The 20,536-nt window shown below is 34.7% G+C and overlaps 1 protein-coding gene across 1 annotated transcript in view; it reads right to left on the bottom strand.

The window, feature by feature from the left end:
- Window positions 1-1,389: 1,389 nt before the first annotated feature.
- The window catches only part of LOC137925200 (facilitated trehalose transporter Tret1-like), a 35,977-nt gene continuing 16,830 nt past the window's right edge, over window positions 1,390-20,536 (bottom strand). The window contains exons 2-5 of the mRNA XM_068768604.1: window positions 13,236-13,360; window positions 11,233-11,368; window positions 4,411-4,583; window positions 1,390-2,715 (exon numbers count right to left, since the gene is read on the bottom strand). Coding sequence (XP_068624705.1) covers window positions 1,615-2,715; window positions 4,411-4,583; window positions 11,233-11,368; window positions 13,236-13,289 — 1,464 coding nt within the window. The 5' untranslated portion in view covers window positions 13,290-13,360 and the 3' untranslated portion in view covers window positions 1,390-1,614. The remainder of the gene's footprint in view (window positions 2,716-4,410; window positions 4,584-11,232; window positions 11,369-13,235; window positions 13,361-20,536) is intronic.

Raw genomic sequence — 20,536 nt, forward strand, 5'->3', positions numbered from 1 at the left:
TCAGTCTGTCGGGATATGCCACCCGATAAGATGATGCCGTTAGACGTTGTTTTGCCAAGGTATAGTCCAGTCGCATTTAAATAAAAAAATAACTTTGTTACTTTACATTCACATGATCAGATAAACCTATTTCACCTTCGTCAGAGTGTCATATGCAGGCTTTGAAATACGATGCCTTAGTTTTTTAGTTCAATTCTTGACCAAAGAATCTGTAAAAGCCTTATGGCTAACAGCATTAACATCTTACGAAACAATACAATACAACTTTAGTTATTTTTTCTATTTAAATGCGTCATACTTCAGAATCATCTCTTTATTTATTGATTAAATGTGAAATAAATAAATAAATTTTGTTATCAATATAAATTTGTACAGAATAATACCAAAACGAAAAACAAATTAGGGGAATACCCCGACTGGAATACGAGTGGGTTGTTTCGTCAACGACAAGAAACAAAAAATCAGACAAAGACAAAAGTCTAAGGATATTTATTTTATACACGGGCTAGAAATAAAAGAATTGGATGCGTGTTTATGTATGTAGATATGTAATAGTATTTTTTGAATTTTTTAAAGTTGATGAATAATTGTTATTATTGTGTTAAATTTGAAATGTTTAGTTTTATTGTGTTGTTAAAAATATATTGTCAATAAAGGCTGTGAAAAAAAATATGTTTAAGTTTTTATTTAATTGTATATCTCTTTTTATTCGTGCTAAATTTTAAATAGTTTACAATGTCATTTTTATGAAGAGTTCTTATTCTTCTATGCAAGTGTAGTCTTCACTAACGCCCCAGCGTCCATACTCCGATCACTCCCAATTCTCTAAATCCGCTTCTCCCGGAACGCAGCTGATGCATCACAAAACTGTTTAACAGGAAGTGTGGCGTGGGATAGAAGGCGATGCGTTAATATAATGTAGGTGAATGCTGTATGCTGGATGATAGAAATTGTGAAGGTTGAGCGAAAGATGATGAGGAAAGAGTATTTAAAAAAAGGAGTGGTATCAACGTATCGCTGATCACCACGGTCACTTGTCTCCCAAAAGCCCAAAAATTCTTACAAGCTTGCTCAAAGAACTAATCTGGGAACTATTCAGTCCCAGTACACCAATATCTCTCCATATCCTCATGAAGAAAGAGACTCCATCCTCAGAAAGAGACTTTCTAAGAACGTCATTACTGATCCAATCCCAGGATTTTCACAAACCAGTCACCATACATATCTTCCATATCCTCCTAGAACAATACAAGCGTAGATCTCACAACGACAGATGTTGTAGATGCCTTACAGTGAGCATATATATTGACAGACAAGATGGTTCCATGGAGTGTAAGTATTAAATAAAACAATATTTATATCAAAGAAATCTTTTATTAATAAGGGTTTTTACAAAGTAACATTTGTTATTTTTACTGTCACCGATATACCCCCAGTTAAAGTCTGCAAAGAGCAGCAGAAGAGAGAGAGAGAGAACATCAATCTCCGTCTAGATGTCTTTGCAAAAATAACGCTTCAATATTATAATTACAATTAATCGAAATTAAACTCCCACCTGCCATCGGGGCCAGCCCTCGAGCTGGAAAGCATTTCCTCATTTTTCCCTCACCCCCTTCAACCCTCTTCCACCTTCCTCATCTCCAGCATTTTATCTATCTCGAATGTCTCGGCCTTTATGTCTATTTCTCCTTTAAAGTGACACTCGATCTCATACAAGGTCTTCCCTTTCGTTTCCGGCAAGAGGAAATAGAGGAACACGCCACATATAGCGATACTGATTCCATAGACGCAGAAGGTTCCGTTGACTCCGATTTGTCTGAATGACGTCGGAGCTGTTTTCACAACTACGAAGAACATGATTGATAGGAACATTCCAGAAATTCCGCTTCCAATGCTCCTATAAGCTAACGGGAAAATTTCGCCAGCGATTGCCCAAGGTATTGGCAAAATGCCGAGTGTTTTGCCGAAGATGTAAAAGAGGGTAGGTATAACTGGTATCCATTTGTATTCATCAGGGATATATCCAGCGTCTCGAAGGTATAGCAGTAATGCAGCGGTCAAGAGAGAAATCACACTTATAGTTATGCCCAGGAACAGAACGGTTCTTCTGTTAAATCTGTTGACGACAACACACGCCATGATTGCTGTTAAAAATCTCACCACGTCCACCATCAGCATGCTAGTGTAAGCTTCTATAGTCCCACCAGAGACGTCGTCCATCATTGGAACAGTATACGAGGGTACCACAGTCATACCAGATATTTGGAAGAGGATGAACATGAACATCATTATCACAGTAGGCTTATAGAACTCCGGCTTCATTATCATCTGTCTGTAGAATGTGAACTGTGGTATCTTTGGCGCAATCTTCTTCTTCTGACTGTTTAAAAGGATCTCCAATTCCTTTTCAGAGCTCTCATCTTTGCCTCTTAACCATTTCCATGATTTACGACAATCATTATTCTTCCCCCTTGATGCAAGGTATGGTGGTGTTTCAGGGGAGATAGATATGAGAATCAGGGATAGAGCGTAGAAACAGCCGCATGCAACAGCAGCGGCTCTCCAGTACAGTATAGTTCCGAAGATATGAGCAACCAGCATCCCGCTGGCGAATGAAAAGGCGATGGTGGCAAGAAATGCCCCGCGGTACTTAGGAGACGAATACTCTGCTATGCTCACAGGCGCTGCGGCTGCTTGAAGACCCATCGCGAATCCCTGGAAATACAGAAAGAATACCAATTCTTAAGCCATTCGTATCTAAATGGACATATGGCTGCAGGCCATGACAATCAGTCGCTGACGTTGTTGGTTAATCATTCTAAACACACTTTGTCTGGATTTTATTTTTCTTGCCAACGAATAAGGAAAAAATACGTACAGGACTGGTTTTTTACTTATATATTTCCTAATAACTCCCTTTCTATAGAATCAGGTCATATTAAAGTTTTTACTACCTATTTCTTATCAACCTGTAGCATTCGCGCCCCGTATTGCCACTACAATCACAATACTTTTACGTCAAATAATTCTTACGCGTTCAAACGCCGATTTCAATTCAAACGCCATCAATCAAGTGGTCGCTGCTGTAGGATGATCAGATACGCGGTCGGGTCGTAGAATCAAATTTAACATTTCATATAACGTGTGATTTTAATTGTTACCTCATAATTAAAAAGAAAAGAAAATTATGAGGGAGGAATAATAATATAGGTATACTAACATGCACAAAGTGATCATGTTGTAAATTTTTATATTTATTATTTTTTTCTATTAACAGATTTCTTTTAATTTAGATTTCTATAAATTTATATATTTTGTTTATCTAATATATGTATGGTGATGAATTTTAAAACGCTTTTCGCTGTTATGTTATTATTACGTTATCTAATAATTCCTTAAGTGAGCTGTGTATTTTTTCTGACATTTTTAAAGCTTTTACAATTATATAAAATCACCCTGTATATTAACTAGTGCAAATTATACATATGTTATTATAATTACATATATAAATGTTTAAAATAGTATTTTCTTAGACGTATTATATTATTAATGTTAAAAACATTTGATAGAACAAAACGCCAATGTCACTAGCATTAACATAACGCCAATTTCAAATATAACTGTCAAACTGTCAGAATAATATTGATGGAGGTGAAGTCTATGTTTAAATGGTTGCATCATATTAATTCAACCTTCGATCAATCAAGTCAATGGTATTTAAAATAAAATGGATACGTAGTTTTACGACGCAATCTCGTTCCATTAGAATGTTTACCGTGTCACGAAAGATTATTGACGTTTGACTTTATGTTTGACCTAACAATTGACAGAATACGCACACACATAACGAACAATTGTTCGCAATTTCAATACAATTGTTACCGCAATATATACTAAACAAAGTATAATTGAAGTGCATAGAGTTATAAAAGTATTGTGATGGAATTAACACTATATTATTTTACCGATCATTCTATGTGTATCAGAGCTGGAATAATTTTACGAAAACGTCATATACAAGCATAGGAGATTAATAATATTTTAGGACAATTTATTAGCTTCTGAAATTATTAAAGCGGCTGGGTTTGATACATTTAACACCATTCATAGAGAGCGTATAGCATCCTATGTCAAGTGTTTCCATGTGTAAGAGTATTTTTGAGTTTCGCTAACATGCTGATGGTAAGAACGTATTGACATAGATTTTGCTTTAACGAAAAACTCAACTAATGCGACGAAAATCCACAGTTCGATTCTGACCTGAACAATTGGGTTTTTTAAATTAATTATTTTTGAAATCAGGCTCTTCTGGGATTCATATGGTAAACAACTGATTTCAAGTAGAAATGACTTCAAATATAGATAAAGAGATTTTGTTGTAAGACTTTATTATTATAAATCCTCGATTACCTGTAGAGATCGGCTGATGAGGAGTGCAGTGGGACCCTTGGCTGCCACCAGGAGAGCCCAACCTCCCATAGCAGGCAGGGTGCTCAGTTGGTTCGTCACCTTACGACCTAGCTTCTGCAAGCTGAACGGCGCCACCACAATTCCCGAGATCAACGCCAGACCCAGGATGGATGCTGGAAATTGAATTATTTATCTTTTAGTTTGGGATATAATCGTTAAAATTTTATTGAGATCAATGGTAGCTTAGTGGTAGCAGACTGAGATTGGCGATCTCGAGTTCTGATTCAGTTTTACATAATTTACACTTTGTGTATTAATTACATATGATTGCTACTGCTTGACAACGAGTTTCCAGAGGATGGGATCCAATCTATAAATGCCTGCTACAAGACATATGCCTCACTCAAAGATATCTATGGAGGGATATCACCACGCCATTATCGCCACGCTTGGCACGCAGGTTGACGATCGCAGTGTAGTACAATACCAGATCGACATTTGGAAAAAGACATTCGGCTAATTTCGGTTTCGTAGAGCATTATCTCTGTTCCACACACTGTTTAAATTTCGTACGATAAAGAAAACGCTCTACGAAGCCGAAATTAGTCGAATGTCTCTTTCTAAAGGTCGACGTGCAATATTTATCGGCGGGTACTGTATTATGGTACGCAGAGTACACTGATGATCATTTAGACCATGGATGCACAGACCGCGGCCCGCCGGTCGAATACTGGTGGCCCGCCAACAGCAAAAATAATACTCTCGTACATTCTAAAAATATTGAATTCTAATTATTATCAATTCTTTATTGTCTTTAATTACCTATACTTCTGGCGGCCGGCCCGCCATCAATTCATGATTTGCCCGAGTGGCCCATAGTCTTAATAAGTCTGTGCAACCATGATTTAGACAAATCGCGCCCTGCGTCCTACCCTTTTAACCTGCACAATCTGCAAATGCTACTTGGAAACCAGTTTAAGTCACGCAAAAAACAACCGCTGTTACTACTAAAAGTGTTTTGTGCCCATATTTAGCCTCCATGTGACCCACTATCAAATTTAACCAACAATACAGGTGGTAAGACAGGTCAAAAGATATGCCAAGCAAATTAGTTTTTAATTCTTAAGAATATAAAATTATTTTTAATTACCGAGCGTAAAATTCGTATCTTCCGCAAAAAACGTAATAATAATTTTACGTTGTAAATATATACCGATTTCATTCAACTCTTTAAATAAACGTGCGAATTATTGAACACAAACAGGTTTGACAGCTCGAATGTAATAAATTATATGACGTCAATGTATAAAGAAAATAATAATGACCGTTTTTATCTGTGAATTTAACATAACGCCAAAAATAAATGGCATCAAACAATTTTATCATAATTCGAGTGTTACTTTCGTAATTTTAATTTATTACGTAAAGATAACAGTGGTCAATGCATTACGAAATACAGGAAACGGCTAACGGAATTTTGCAAGCTAATTAAAATGGAGGCGGAATATAAACTCAATTTTCAAAAAAAAATTTAATTAACAAATAAAAAATAAGGGTTTATCGTAGAGGGGTAAAAATTTAGGGTTGTATGTATTTTTGTTTGCTGTATCGTAAAGAAATAAAAACAAAAAAAATCGTCAAAAAATTAAAAAAAAAATTAAGGGTGAACAACCCTTATCACTTAGGGGTATGGAAAATAGATAGTAGCCGATTCTCAGACCTACTGAATACGCATATAAAATTTGGTAAAAATCGGTCGAGCCATTTCAGAGGAGTTCAAGTTCGAACACCGTGACACGAGAATTTTATATATTAGATAATCTATACAAATAAATAAAATTGGAGTGTCTGTTTGTAATAATAAAACAATTTCTTTTTACTACATGCATGTGAATACACATGAGGTGCATATACTATTTTTTTTGGAATTAATCTCTGAAATGGCTGAGCCGATTTTGACGGGAATTATACTGGCAGGTTGCTTATGTAATACGCAGTAACATTGGCTACTAACATTCGAGAAAAATTCTTTAACTATTTTTTTTAAAATTCAACGTGAACGAAGTCGCGTGTACAGTTAGTTTGTCTATAAAAAACAAAAGATATGTATTTTTTTTTAAATATAATAACCATTAAAGGGACTGTATTGGTAATCTGTGAAATAAAATATATTAAAAAGATCTTATGTTTTTTAGTTATTGATGTTTGGATCATTTAACTTATGTGCATTAGAACATTTTTAAGTACTTTCTTTCAATTCTTTCTTTTTGGTTTTGGTGGGAAATCTTCTGAATAAACATGAGATACCCTGCCCTCTGAGGAAAGGTTAGTACAAGGTCATGGGATTCCCCGTTCTTCGTACCTTTGCAGGTGCCATCGGACCTCCACGAATGCATATCCCATGGAGAAGCTGATCCACCCCTGGTTCGTACCTAACTTAACCCTACTTACTCAAACTTGATTGCTTTAATCATATATAAAAACTAATTGATTTTAGCACTACAAATTATTTTGAAACAACGCTTGCTTTTATGCGTGCTAGTCACGAATTTTACGTATTTAAAGAAATTTTGAAATATTTTAGCAAATTTATTAATAAACCACATAAATAATTTTTTATGGCACAATTTTTTGGGGACCTCTCTCTCCACCCCTATTTATGTGGGAACAAGGATTTTATTATTGTTATTAATTTTTTTTCCCACTCTTTAATTATTTACTGTCACTTCTATTCCACACAATATCCATCTTGCTGCTCTTTCATTCCGCAATTCATTCTCTTTTTCTCTTCCACTGTAATTTTCCTTAACCTTTCATCCATCCTCAATCACTGCAGTTAGGTCTTTTTACATTTGCAATATCACAGATTTTTTATTTAATTTTCTTCCTCTTATATATATGTAACACAGTTTCACACATAAATATATTAATAATCGTACTTAAATTTAAATTCGTTATAATAATTTTTTTAGCATAATTTATATATGTAAATACAATATGTAATGCAAAAACGTGTATCGAAGGAACAAAAACTAAATCAGAGATGAGTTTTTTGTTAGTTGTTCACCAAGGTTATCGCGTATATTTTTTTTCTTCACATCTGCTTACAATCAATATATCATTAGAGGCACATGAATATAAAACGGATAGACATTAAATGTAAATTATAGTTTAAAATTACTGCAAAGTCATGTAACGAATGCGATATAATTTGTACAACGATTTGATATAATGGCGGTTGATTTGATACTTCCCGAAGTTAACAATTGAAACAAGTCTATCATTATTTATGTATGAAAGAATGACAAACTTAAATATAATATCGTGTCATGGGATTTGCATTTTGCAAAACACAGGCAACTCTCAAAGATCGCCACGTAAACTAATATAGAATAATAGAAAATTAAAAAGTATATTAATAGAACAGATAAGATATATATATAAAAGGAGGAGAAAAATACAATTGATAAAACTGTACTGTGATATAAATAAATAATTTACTATAGTATTTAAGACGCGGAAGAGAAGAAAGGAAGATAGCGTGTAAGCGAGACGAGTAGAATAGACGTGTAGAATGTAAAAAGAGAAAGAAAATAATAATAGAAACGTGTAAAAATATTTAACACGATAAAAAGACCGTGTCCTTCCCTAGATATCGGCTAATGAGATATTAAAAAATAAAAAATAAATCGTCAGGACGACCGGTGCATCGCTGCCTACATCTAGCGACCTTCCAATACCTTAACTGTCGTTGGTTCATCTAGCAGAGGGCGTTCCTCTCCACGTCTATAGGCTCTTGGTCGCCACTCGAAAACCTTTTGGTCCAAACGGCCATCGGTTGTCATGTGATAAGTAAGAAAGGGACTAATATATAGCTACTTCCGCTATGCAGCAGTAGTCGTGCAATGAAGTGCACCGCCCGCCAGCCCGCTGATAAATGCGCGTGCGGCAAACAATGTGAAACACAACTAACACCGTTAATTCACTCAACACGTGTTTCACCCCTCCACGGGGCATCCTTAGGAGTAATGTTACACCGACCAGTACCAAAAACCTGTCACTTCACACGAATAATACATCAAGCTACGTCGGTGATGTTGGTTCTTCTATGTATCTATACATTTCTTATTCTACAATCTTGTTTTATTTTTACTCAATAATAGATTTTCATAAATTAAATTACAAATAAAGTATGTAAATTAAAAGTACCAAACGGTCGCGCGTCGTATGAATGACACTTTGTAAAAATGTCTGTCAAAGCGATGACGTTTTGCGGTGGCGTTGTTGAAGATGAGTCATATGTAAACAAGACAAGAAGTTCTCTCACTGCTTAAATGGCATTTGTGGATTCTACGGGTACGAGGCGGTAGAGCGTCGAGGACTTTTACAGCTTTATCGGTAATAGGTTCACGGAACTAAAGCGTCCTTGGACTTGATTAAAGAATTACTGGCTTGCCCGCATTCCAGTTGCACGATGATGATCGCAGGAAAGTAACAACTGTACATGTGATGAATGTGATGGGTTGGGATGGTAGCGATCTAAGGTAGGATACGGATTCTACCTCGAATCGCCTTCGAGATAATGTGGGCCGGCAATCGCTCCTTCAAACAATTCGGATAGTGACATGTGTAACGTTTGATTTTGTTGCATCATACGCATGTATGAATGCCGTGAGCGACTGCGGCTATATCCGCCTATGTAAAGCTCAGATTATAGAAGCCATGCTTCAAATTCCATGGTTATTTATACGGATGCAGTAATAGCATCATTGTGTGACACGTTTGAGACTAGTCTAAAGATTGTGTGAGAGCGTGGCTTCTATGCGGGTCCTAATAGGCGGGCGGCCGACCCCGGAAACGATTCGGATTTTGAAAAGTGCAGTGGCGAAGCTCGAAGGCTCCTCAGGAATCTCGGTACATATTACTATACCTTCGAATTGGAAAGCCGTTGAGCTCTTAGATAGCTTCTGGGTATCATCAATCGTGACTCGAGGATTAAGAATTGTGCAAAGCTTCTATATATATATTCTATATAATAATCACAGTTGTCAAAATGCTTTCGCTTATCTGTCAATCGATCGGTCTACGCAAGCGCGAAAACTGAGGACGCGCGGCATATGATTGGTAGGCGGTATTATAAATATTATTTCAAATTAAGTTACTACCGCATACAGATTTACTATGAACTTATTCCTAGTTACTTCGTACACAAGGTCTTTCACCTTAGTTGTATTGTGCAAATTTGTTTCCAAGGGAACGGTAAGTTGTATTAGTATATATGTTTTTTGAAAGTAGAATATACGTATAAGTCTGGTCCAGAACATTTTTTTGCCATATGCTCAGGGACAATATTATCCAATAAGAATATTATTTTGTTGTATTTTTATTTTCGACGCTTCTTTCACAAAATTGACAGGTCGTGATACAAGGACGGACCACATATACACGGTCACGGGAAGTGCATAGCGCAAAACTGATAAACGTGGTGATCTTTGCTGACTTGATGATGAAGATAAAGATAAAATTAATTTATTCAACATACTTTCAACAGAACTCTTATTGGTCGTCAACATTTTATTTTATCTTTTTTATTTTTGACTATGCTCTGCTTCGCAAGGTGTTATAGTTGTGGAGATGTAAGTAAAATCCCACAACAACACATTTTTTAATAAAGTTTACAGATTTGTACATTTACACTTTATTAGATGTAGCCTAAGTGAAATCGAAATAATAAAGCGACATCACTGCCAAGGATTCTTGTCTTTTAAATATTCTTTTATTACAGAATTATAAGTTTTTTACGTCAATTTATAGTAAAAATACCTTTTAAATCTTGCAAATGGTAGTTCAAAAATGTTTTACGAAATAAAATGCAATTTAATTTATTAGAAATGAATTAGGTGTTACATAACTCCTGAGGATGCCCCGTGAAGGAGTGAAACAGGTGTTGAGTGAATTATCGGTAGTGATTGTGTTTCGCATTGTTTGTCGCATGCGCATTTATCAGCGGGCGGACGAGCGGTGCACTTCATTGCACGACTACTGCTGCTTAACGGAAGCAGCTTTATATTAGTCCTTTTCTTACTTAGGATGGACTTCTCATAGTAACGCCTGAATCTATTAGATGATCTATTAAATGAAAAATGAAATTAATTAATTGTATGTATGTACATTTACTGAATACAATAATGATAGAATTTAAGTTTTAATTACATATTATTTACGGAAGTCCATCCTAAGTAAGAAAAAGACCAATATTTAGCCACTTCCGCACATGCAGTGGTAGTCATGCAACAAAGTGCACCGCCCGCCAGCCCGCTGATAAATGCGTATGCGGCAAACAATGCGAATTACATAACTGCCACCGTTAAACCACTTAACACGTGTTTCACCCCTCCATGGGGCATCTTCAGGAGTTATGTTACACCAATTAGTGCCAAACAGAGTGTACACATAATAATTAATTGAAGCATCATTAAATTTCTTCTTTTCAGCCGATGGACGCCCACTGCAAGGCTACCCCCAAAGATCGCCATGATGATCAGCCTTGCGCTGCCGGCATCCACTTCTCACGATCTTAACTATGTTATCGGTCCACTTAAAGGGAAACTACCCACGGTAAGTTTGGTTTAGGTTAAATAAGTTAGTTTAAAGCCTTCACGTACAAGCAAAACCGGAAGCAGTAGACCAAGACATACCTGATAGTATCAGTGGAAAAAGTATTTAATATTTATGTATAAAGCCCCTGTTAGATATAGATCCATGTATAGCACGGCTTCCACAAGTCTTTGCATATCCTGGCATCCTATTTATAAAACTTACCTATCCAAGATTCATGGTCAGGTGTCAGTCTCATGGCGGAGTCTGGTTGGCGAAGCTGCTGCAGTAACACTCCAGGGTAGGCAATGTTGGCGCCAGTTCCAATCATATACATCACGACGCCGCTCACCGCAAGGAGCTGTAGGCAGATGGTGATGATCTTAGACAGTGATTGATGGTGGCATCTTTACCACCAAATTTTTTTTATTCTTACACATATATAAATGATCAAAAAGTAAAGTGGATTGTCTTTTAAAACTCCTGGGTAATAGAAAGGCAGGTTTTTCTTCTTAGGTTGGCAAAAGATTTAATTATCTCCGGGTTACACGTGCTTTTTTTTAAAAAAAATAATTTCTTCAAATTTTTCAAATTTTTCGTCTAATCTCGATAGGTGTCAAAATCGCAAAAGCTTTTTGAAAAAAGCATAAAAAAACTAGTCTGATATCGTTGCGCAGCCACCGTATTCGTCTGATATGGCTCCGTGCGAATTCTGGCTATTCACCAAACTCAAAAGAACAATGGGGGGATTCTGTTTTCACAGTTGAGAAGATAGAAACCTAATCGATGCAGGTCTTGAATGCTGTACCGGAAAAAGACCACTCCGACTGTTCTGAGGACTGAAAAAAGAGTTGGCAAAAGTGCATTTTATCGGACGGCATTACTTTGAATGAGATGAAATTAATTTGGGGAACAAATAGAGAATTTACACTTTAATAACCAATTCACCTTACGTTTTGATCATGGTGCTTTAATTAACAAAAATATATACAAAATCGCCAAACTGTATACGCAATTAATGGCGAAAGTGGGCCCTTTTAAACTATGAATCTTCTTGATAAGCTTGCTCGGCACATTGTTTCAAACCTTAAGGTATTTAACGTCTGTTGCGCTTGGGCAATGACTTGACATAAAAAAATAAGAGGCATTGTATGGAATTTAGCAATAATTATATATTATGTATTTATGTCGGAGCTCTGTAGTTTCGGCGTCAACAGATGGCGCTAGTTGTTCGTAAAGTAAAAGGGACACCGCGCGGTAGAATCCGCGTTAACACGGTAACTGCGGCACTGTTTGGTCGCGAGTTTAAGCTAGTGCGTTGTGATATCATATCGACTCTAAGAGAACTTTTTTCATAGCGTCGTCAGGTCATATTTTCCCACAGACACTGTCGGTTTAAATTAACTTTCAATCAATAACGCATTGAAATATCATTGTTTTTAATACATAAATTAACGGAATAGTCATCTCTTTGTAGTTCAAAATAATCATTGAGATATTGCTGTTGCAGAGAAGAAGGGAATGCTAATTTTCCCTACGCACACGTCACAAGGTAAGCATAGGTCAATATGACTGCGTGCAGCAAATGTGTTAATAAAGAAAAATCGACAACGATACGACATATTTATATATCACTTTTACATATAATTCCCTACCACAATCCCTTCTTCTATGATGTAAAAGAATAATACGTTGTAAGAAATTGAAGTAACACTTCTTTATGCGTGTTATAAAAACACGATGACAGTGAAATGTTTAAGATGCGTGCGCATCTCTGTAACACAAAGGTCATGCAAATACGAATAATATACGTGCTAATATATTCTTTGTACTGATTTTAATTGAATATGTTGATTAATATTTTTTTATTTACCTAATATTCTTTATTGTATACGCTAGAAAACATAAATAGTTTCTTAATTATAGATAAAGAATTACAATGGGCGATCTTATCATACGAGGACACTATTCGTAAATATTAGTGATACAAATCAATATGTATTATTTATTTATATAAATTAAAATAACATTATTCTATGCAATTAATACTAAACATTATTAATTTTTTAATATTATTTGATTAATTACAATTTATTTTATATATTACAAATTAAAATAAAAATAAATTTAAAATCGAACTTCAAATTAAAATATTATTATTATAATAAAAAAATAAATAAACAATTAATGATAATTCAGATTGTTTCTATCTGGACTGTCATAATTACCTGTCTGAAGAACGGCAGCATTTTTCTTTTCGGCTTCTCAATGACGTCCGCCATTTTGGATTGATGTGTGACGTAATAGTTTTCAACACGTCGAATTAATCATCATTTTATTTTTCGAAAATGATCTAGAAATAAAGAGAAATATTTTAAATTAACTTGCATTATATACTATTTAGTTATTGTTATAAATGTAAACAAAGAAAATACAATATCAGATTAAGAAAAGTCTGTTATATGTATAAATCTAGTACAGATGGCAGATTTATGTTTTTAAATATTAAACGGCGCGGGGAGAGGGTGGTGGCGTGTGAAACATAAATCGTGCGGATTTTGCAGTCACAATGTTGTAGTGGTCGAGTGAACATCGCGCGTTCACGTCGAGGCATTTTTATGATTATTTTTCATGACTCTTCGAGAATATTCGACGAATACGTGATGTACTGATCTTCATACATAGATACAAAAAATATTAACATATAAATAGATATTATTTGTGTATGTGGTAATGCAATGTTTTACTTTAATTATTTTTTTTATATTGTTCGTTTTAACGTACCATTCCTTTCATTTATTCGCCATGTTTGTCAACACTGTTTATTACTTGTACAATTGTCAACGACAAAGAAATACGTATCATGTAATTTTAAATAAATAATAACCTAAAATTAACATAAATGTCAGTCGGAATATCTCCCAACACTAGTTAAGCGTTAGAAAGTTGCTGCAACTAGTTATGGAACCTATTTAATCATGTTTTGTTTCTTTCACACGCTTGAGTCACGTGTCCTTTTCGCACAGTCGTTTCACACTTTCTTTTAGTGACAAGTACGGTTGGTCTAGATCTGTATATTCTGAGGCTGACGTATGATCAATCAGGTCTCGAACCTTAGGACATCCATGGTTTGAGACCTGGGATGGATATCCACAATAGTACTGCGCGTGGGACTGCAGTAAAAAAAAATTGAAACCCACTGGTGGGTTCCAAAAATCTGACATAGCCCATTCCTTTCCCCAAAGGATAGTCTGAATATAAAGATGAGATAAATTTCGTTTACATTGGAACTTTTAAAAGAACTTTTACTGATCGTCAACTTATAATTTATTTTTGACTCTAATCTGCTTCGCAAGGTGTTGTAGTTGTGGAGAAGAAGCAGAAAGGAACTCTACAACAACACATCTTTTAACAAAGTTTAATACAGATTTATACATATACACTCTATCAGATATAGCCTAAATGAAATCAAAATGGCGACATCACTGCCAAGGATTCTTGTCATTTAAATATTCGTTTATTAAATAATAAGCTTTTTCACTCAATTTACCTAAAATATACGTTTCGAATTTCATAAATGGTAGTCCGATAATGTTTTGCGGAATTTTGTGGGAGAATCTGATTCCGTATATAACAAATTTGTAGTCGAAACTTCAGTACAGCCAGTTTTTCAAGGTGTCAAGTAAATACACTATGGACGTTCCCAATTTTTTTTGAATTAATTTTAATTAACAATGTACAAAATATTATCATAAGTATATTATGAGGCCACTGTATAGAGCATTGATTTATTTCCACCGGCATTTATTTCCATTTTAAACATGTATAATATCTCGTTGCCCACAAAATAAGAATAAAAAAACATTTCTGTTCTTTACTTCTAAGGTTGATAGCGCGAAGAGAAGATGGTCGCAGAGGCTTGATGGTTCAGGAAACGTCGACCCACAAAGTAGATAACCTTGTTAAAGTCTTGGAACGTCGAATATGTGACACTTGCAACCGAACTAATTAGAAATGTATGGATGATGGATATGGATAAGTAAGAAAAGGACCAATATTTAGCCACTTCCGCACATGCAGTGGTAGTCGTGCAACAAAGTACACCGCCCGCCAGCCCGCTGATAAATGGGTATGCGGCAAACAATGCGAATTACAAAACTGCCACCGTCAAATCACTTAACACGTGTTTCACCCCTCCACGGGGCATCTTCAGGAGTTATGTTACACCGATTAGTGCCAAACACACAGCTGGCTAAATATTGGTCCTTTTCTTACTTAGGGTGGACTTCTGCAAGGTAACTCCTGATTCCATTAAATATCTATGAAATAGACCCATGTCCAGAAATGGAGGACTTACCTGATAAAGATAAGGTTGCACTATTTAACAAAATAAGAACAAGATTTTAATTCAGTAATTATTAAATTCAGACGAATATTTATAAGTATTGTTAGTAAACAAGAGAAACGGATGTAAGATTCTCTAAAAATGTGTATATTTGTCATGTTTTTTATACATCGATGTATTTATTCCGACGGATAGTCATCGACTTAGGAATAGACGTCAATGAACAATGTGCAACGAAAATTATGATTTAAAGGTTCTATACGGAAGAGATACTGTACCCTAGAAGGCCCTGAAAATCATACTGGTGGAGGTAACGAGTTCAAATGAAAATGGCGTTATGAAATACATTTATTTTAATGAAATAAAAATTTTATCAAGATAAGAACGAGGAGGTTTGTAGATGAACGAAGGTAATCGAGATATTCCAGGGGATTGGCAGAGGGTGACCCGGGAATCGATGCCCTCTGTGGTTTTACAGGTTCTAAAGTGAAGATCGTGAACCAGAAAACTCAACGTGGACATTTATCCAAAAGATTAATAGACGAACAAGTTTAGGTCTTCGGAGTATGCTGATCGCAGGCCGTACTGGCCCAACAGTGTTTTTTTTTAAATAACTTCTATGTTAAAGTGGGCATTCGATTTGTTTCTTGTAAAGGGAACAGCTGTACATGTACCGGAATTTATTTTAGAAACATTCCATTGATAGCTAGAGATGTTTTTTCTTTTCAACACAGCGTTCAAGTTTGATGTCATAACAAAATTTTATGTTGTATAGAATAGTTGTAATTTAGTGGCATTTTATGGCACAAAATTCTACAGCCGCAGAGAGTTTTTAATCAAAGTAAGTTATTGCAAAACGTGGCATTTAGTCCGAGAGGTCGACAGCGGAGAATGTTCAATACATTCCCCGCTACTTATTTTTATAATTAAACACTACCGTTAAAACTAATTTCAACCGCTATTGTATGGTAATCGAAATACGAAGTGAATTAATTGTTTTTGAGATGTTATTTATATTATAACCTGTTAATTGCTATGTACATATTACCTATATTGTTATATGGATTTAAAAAATATATTTTAAAACCTTACCTACTTTATGTAATGCAATCGCAGCGATTCGGTTCTCTTTATCACGTCATTCCATTTTAATAACGCAAGATATTTAAAAATATATTGGCGCGAAAATATGACAACACAATGAACAAAAATAAATGATAGATTCCAAATTCAAAGGTTATATTTTGTTTATATTTAATTATAACTGTGTTTATGGCCAGATTTAGTATATTACACAAAAATATATTTATTGCATAATAAGGTATTATTTATATGTACATATATATTCATACATGTATACTGTATGTACATGTATATATATATATATATATATATATATATACATCCATTTAATATTGTCAATATTAACATTCCGTATAGAACTGCCAAGCGTTTTACTTTACGCATACATTGTTCACTTCAATTAGGATGAAAAACATATTTTTTCTTATAAAATATAATTTAATTTTTAAGCCAATCTTAAAGCCGAGCATTGTTAATAAGTGCATTAACAAAGCAAACAATGATATGTTTGTGGTTGACAAATAATAAAAAAATATATATTTATCAAAGATGGCGGCCGAGTTAAAAAAATCCAGTTGACATTGAAATAATTCGAGTTGATGTTTTGTTATAATTTGTTTTTTAAAGTTGACGATATTTGTTCTATATATAACGATATGGGAAGAGATGCGACACTATTTTGAGTGCTAAATGTGAAAAAAATGTTTTTTCTACTAGCAATATGTTCATCGAAATATATAAAAAATCTCTTTGCTTATTACATAAACGTTACTTACTCATGACTACCAGATTATAATAAGTTTATAGGCATAGACGGTTTTTAAAGCTGGCCAGTTTAAAAATAATATCAAAAATTTAATTTTGAATTTAGAACTATTGATGTAAATTAAATTATTCTTATGACAGAAACAAATTAGGTAAACGATTGAAATTAAGAATCATGATCATTTAGGCGTTAAGAGCATTATGCTAGATCAGAAGTTCCAAAAATAGTCTAGGTGGAACCCTGGGATCCACAGAAGACTCGACGAGGAAGAGGGGATTCACAATTCGTAAACATGGGTCCATGAAAATATATCTGCGTTCAATATTCAAGAACTACAGTGTTGTTAGCTTGATTTCACCTATTAATGTGTTATATATGTTGACGAAACTTAACGGCAGTTATTATACTGTAATATATTGTGTATAAGTGGCTAAAAATTGGTCCTTTTCTTACTTAGGATGGACTTCCGCAAGGTAACGCCTGATTCCATTAAATATAACCACTACCACTTCAGGAAACCGTTAGCACTGGAAGAAATCGCGGAAGAAACTCCTGCAACGCTTCTATCTAGTATGATCGGGGGCAAGCGTTCCACATAGTTTCCAACGAGACCAAATGGTTTTAGAATGACGACGATGACGGTTGGCAGTATATATGGATTGTCTTATTGTCGCGTCGTCCGGAAACATGAGTACGTGTCTCGGTTTCAGAACGGTGCGATTTTGAATGTACCGAGTATGATTGTATCATAGATGGCATGTGCATTCAATGAAATTGCGTTTTGTGTGGCAGATTCAAAGTAGTCAATTGATGCTTGTTTTAGAAACTATGCGATTGCATACGTTGTTTGTCATCTAATGTTTTAATCGAAGGTTTTGTTCCACATTTAAATGTTGTTTGATTTTAGCGCTAATAAATATCACAGTAACTCTTTTTAACAAATTGTATCATAACAATCATCATTTCAGCCGGAACATGTCCATGGTTGGACATGAGTCTCCCCTAGAGATGTACGGAGATAGGTAGAAATCGGCCTGCATTTAATTTTAAGGTCTGTAAACCTTGTCTTACACTGCCTTCATAAGACCGTGGTCTCCAATACAGAACCTTAAATAATACTGTCTGTATTTTAATTAGTACTGGTGATCAGAAAATAATAAAAATATATTAGGTTAAAATAATGAATCAACTTGAAATATTTTTTTTATTTCTTCCACACAATAATTAATAGTAACTAACCATAACTAACTTAGTTAACTAACAATATTATAAACTAATACCAATGATTTTTATAAAACCGGTATGTACCGGATTATAGCAGAAACCGATTGAACCGATCCGACAATAACGAAGCTCTTGTGAAACGATATTAACATCATACGCATTGAAATAGCTAAAGGTCATCCCTTTCTAAAACACGAGAGACGTCGATATTTTTATTTTAGTCGTTTCTAATTATAATAATTGCTTATTATAAATAATATAGATAAATATCACTAAATTATGATAAAAATAAATAGATTTAAAAAACTTTTAAGTTAAACGGTTTTTTGATACCCATATTATGGTGGTTGTGGAAAAATATACACCTAGTCCGCCATATTGGAACGGCGTCCATCTTGAATTTTAAATTTTGACATAATCATCGTGTTTTACTAGTGTAGCCCTTTCATTTGATACCCATATTGAGGGGGTTAGGGAAAAATATGTAATCCGCCATTTGTATCGGCGGCCATCTTAGATTTATAATGTTATTGATTTTATTATATTGTATTGTCATCTAAATTAAATGTGTGTACCAAATTTTAGGTCAATCTGACAAACATATGGTGCTTAAATTACAATTTATAATTTTGACCCAAATAAATAAACTCCGTATGGGTCGAACTAAATAAAACCGTTTAATAAAACAAAACGAACTGAAGCACTGATTAAATAATTAAACTAGATTGTGAGCAATAGAAGAACTAATGTCACCGACGTAACTCGGCTGAATTTGCAATGGGAGCGGCAATTCGCTCTTGCAAAGTTCACGAGTCTCCAGGGCCCCCAAAGAGGGGGACGAACGACATGGTTATGGACACGAAAAGTAGCTGGATGTAAACAGCATAGGATCGGTCATCGTGTCAATCTACGGGAGAAGGAATGAGAGATGAAAAGGTAGAAAGAGTAAAAGATATAAGAAGAGTGTGCAAATAAAAAAGAAAGTAAAAAAATTATTAACCTAAAATTGTGTCCTTGTCTCTAACACGGGGGAATGTATGAGAGGAGCTAAAAATGTCATTAGAGAAAAAGAAAAGGTCTATGGGTCTAAGGGGCCTGTCTTGCAGTGGAAATAACGGCTGAAAAGAAGTGCGTACAATTATAATTATATAACTAACGAAAGGCAAAAAACTCTACTAACAATAGTATAATAGATACACACTCTGATAACAATTCTTAATTGTACCAAACGTAAACAATTAAATATCTTTTATTATTACGGTAGGATTACAATGCCGCTTCGTAGAAAATAACTTAAAAGGTAATACACGCAATTGAAAACTACCATCGATGTCCCGAGATTGTAAAAATAAGGTGATCTGAAGAGAGAGCAATGATCTTCCTTAATGTGGAATAGTAGAGTTCTGTTAATAGGTATTATGAAAAAAAAAATAAAAAAAGAATAAAGGGTATTAAAATAATAAACAAGAGTGTTAAAATGGCTGTGATATTAGAAATATAAATTGAGTGCGGTGTAGATATTAGGAAGATAAATAAAAAATAAGAATAATTTAATTGTTACACCAATGATAAAAATAATAAAAGTAAAATTGTAGAACTCTGAATGGAAGGCGAAGGAAGTGAGGCGTTGTAAGGAACGATATTGTGTAATTATTTAAAGGTGATAATGAAAGACATTGAAAAAGGCGAAAGATTTGTATGGAAACGAAAAAAAAGGAAAAATTATTGTATGCCAATAAGGAGGGTCCTTATTGTCCACCCATGATAGGGGTTGAACAAGAGATCTCAAAACCGGGGCCAAAAATACGTTAGGCCCTATTCGTCTTTAGATATCGCATCCTTTCGTTTATTTATTTTTCTTTTATCGCTGTCAAAATTTCACGAGTATTAACTATAAAAACGCAGCCATTTAAAAAATGTGGAATAGGATACTGTTTGTATTTTTAGCATAATCAAGTTGGAGATGGTATAGCGCTGAAAGCAAGCTTAGATCTCTTTAAGATAGTGCTACCGAAACTACTGTACCACGCCTTGGTAAAATACAGCTAGCCGCTGCCATTGTTACGACGTGACTTGTTGACTGCCCAAGTGTCACTTGCAGATTCGAAGAG

The sequence above is a fragment of the Battus philenor genome, unplaced genomic scaffold (genome assembly GCF_028537555.1).
Source record: "Battus philenor isolate CCGP_79_NKW_IND1 unplaced genomic scaffold, ilBatPhil1.0.hap1 SCAF_26, whole genome shotgun sequence".
NCBI classification, from domain to species: domain Eukaryota; kingdom Metazoa; phylum Arthropoda; class Insecta; order Lepidoptera; family Papilionidae; genus Battus; species Battus philenor.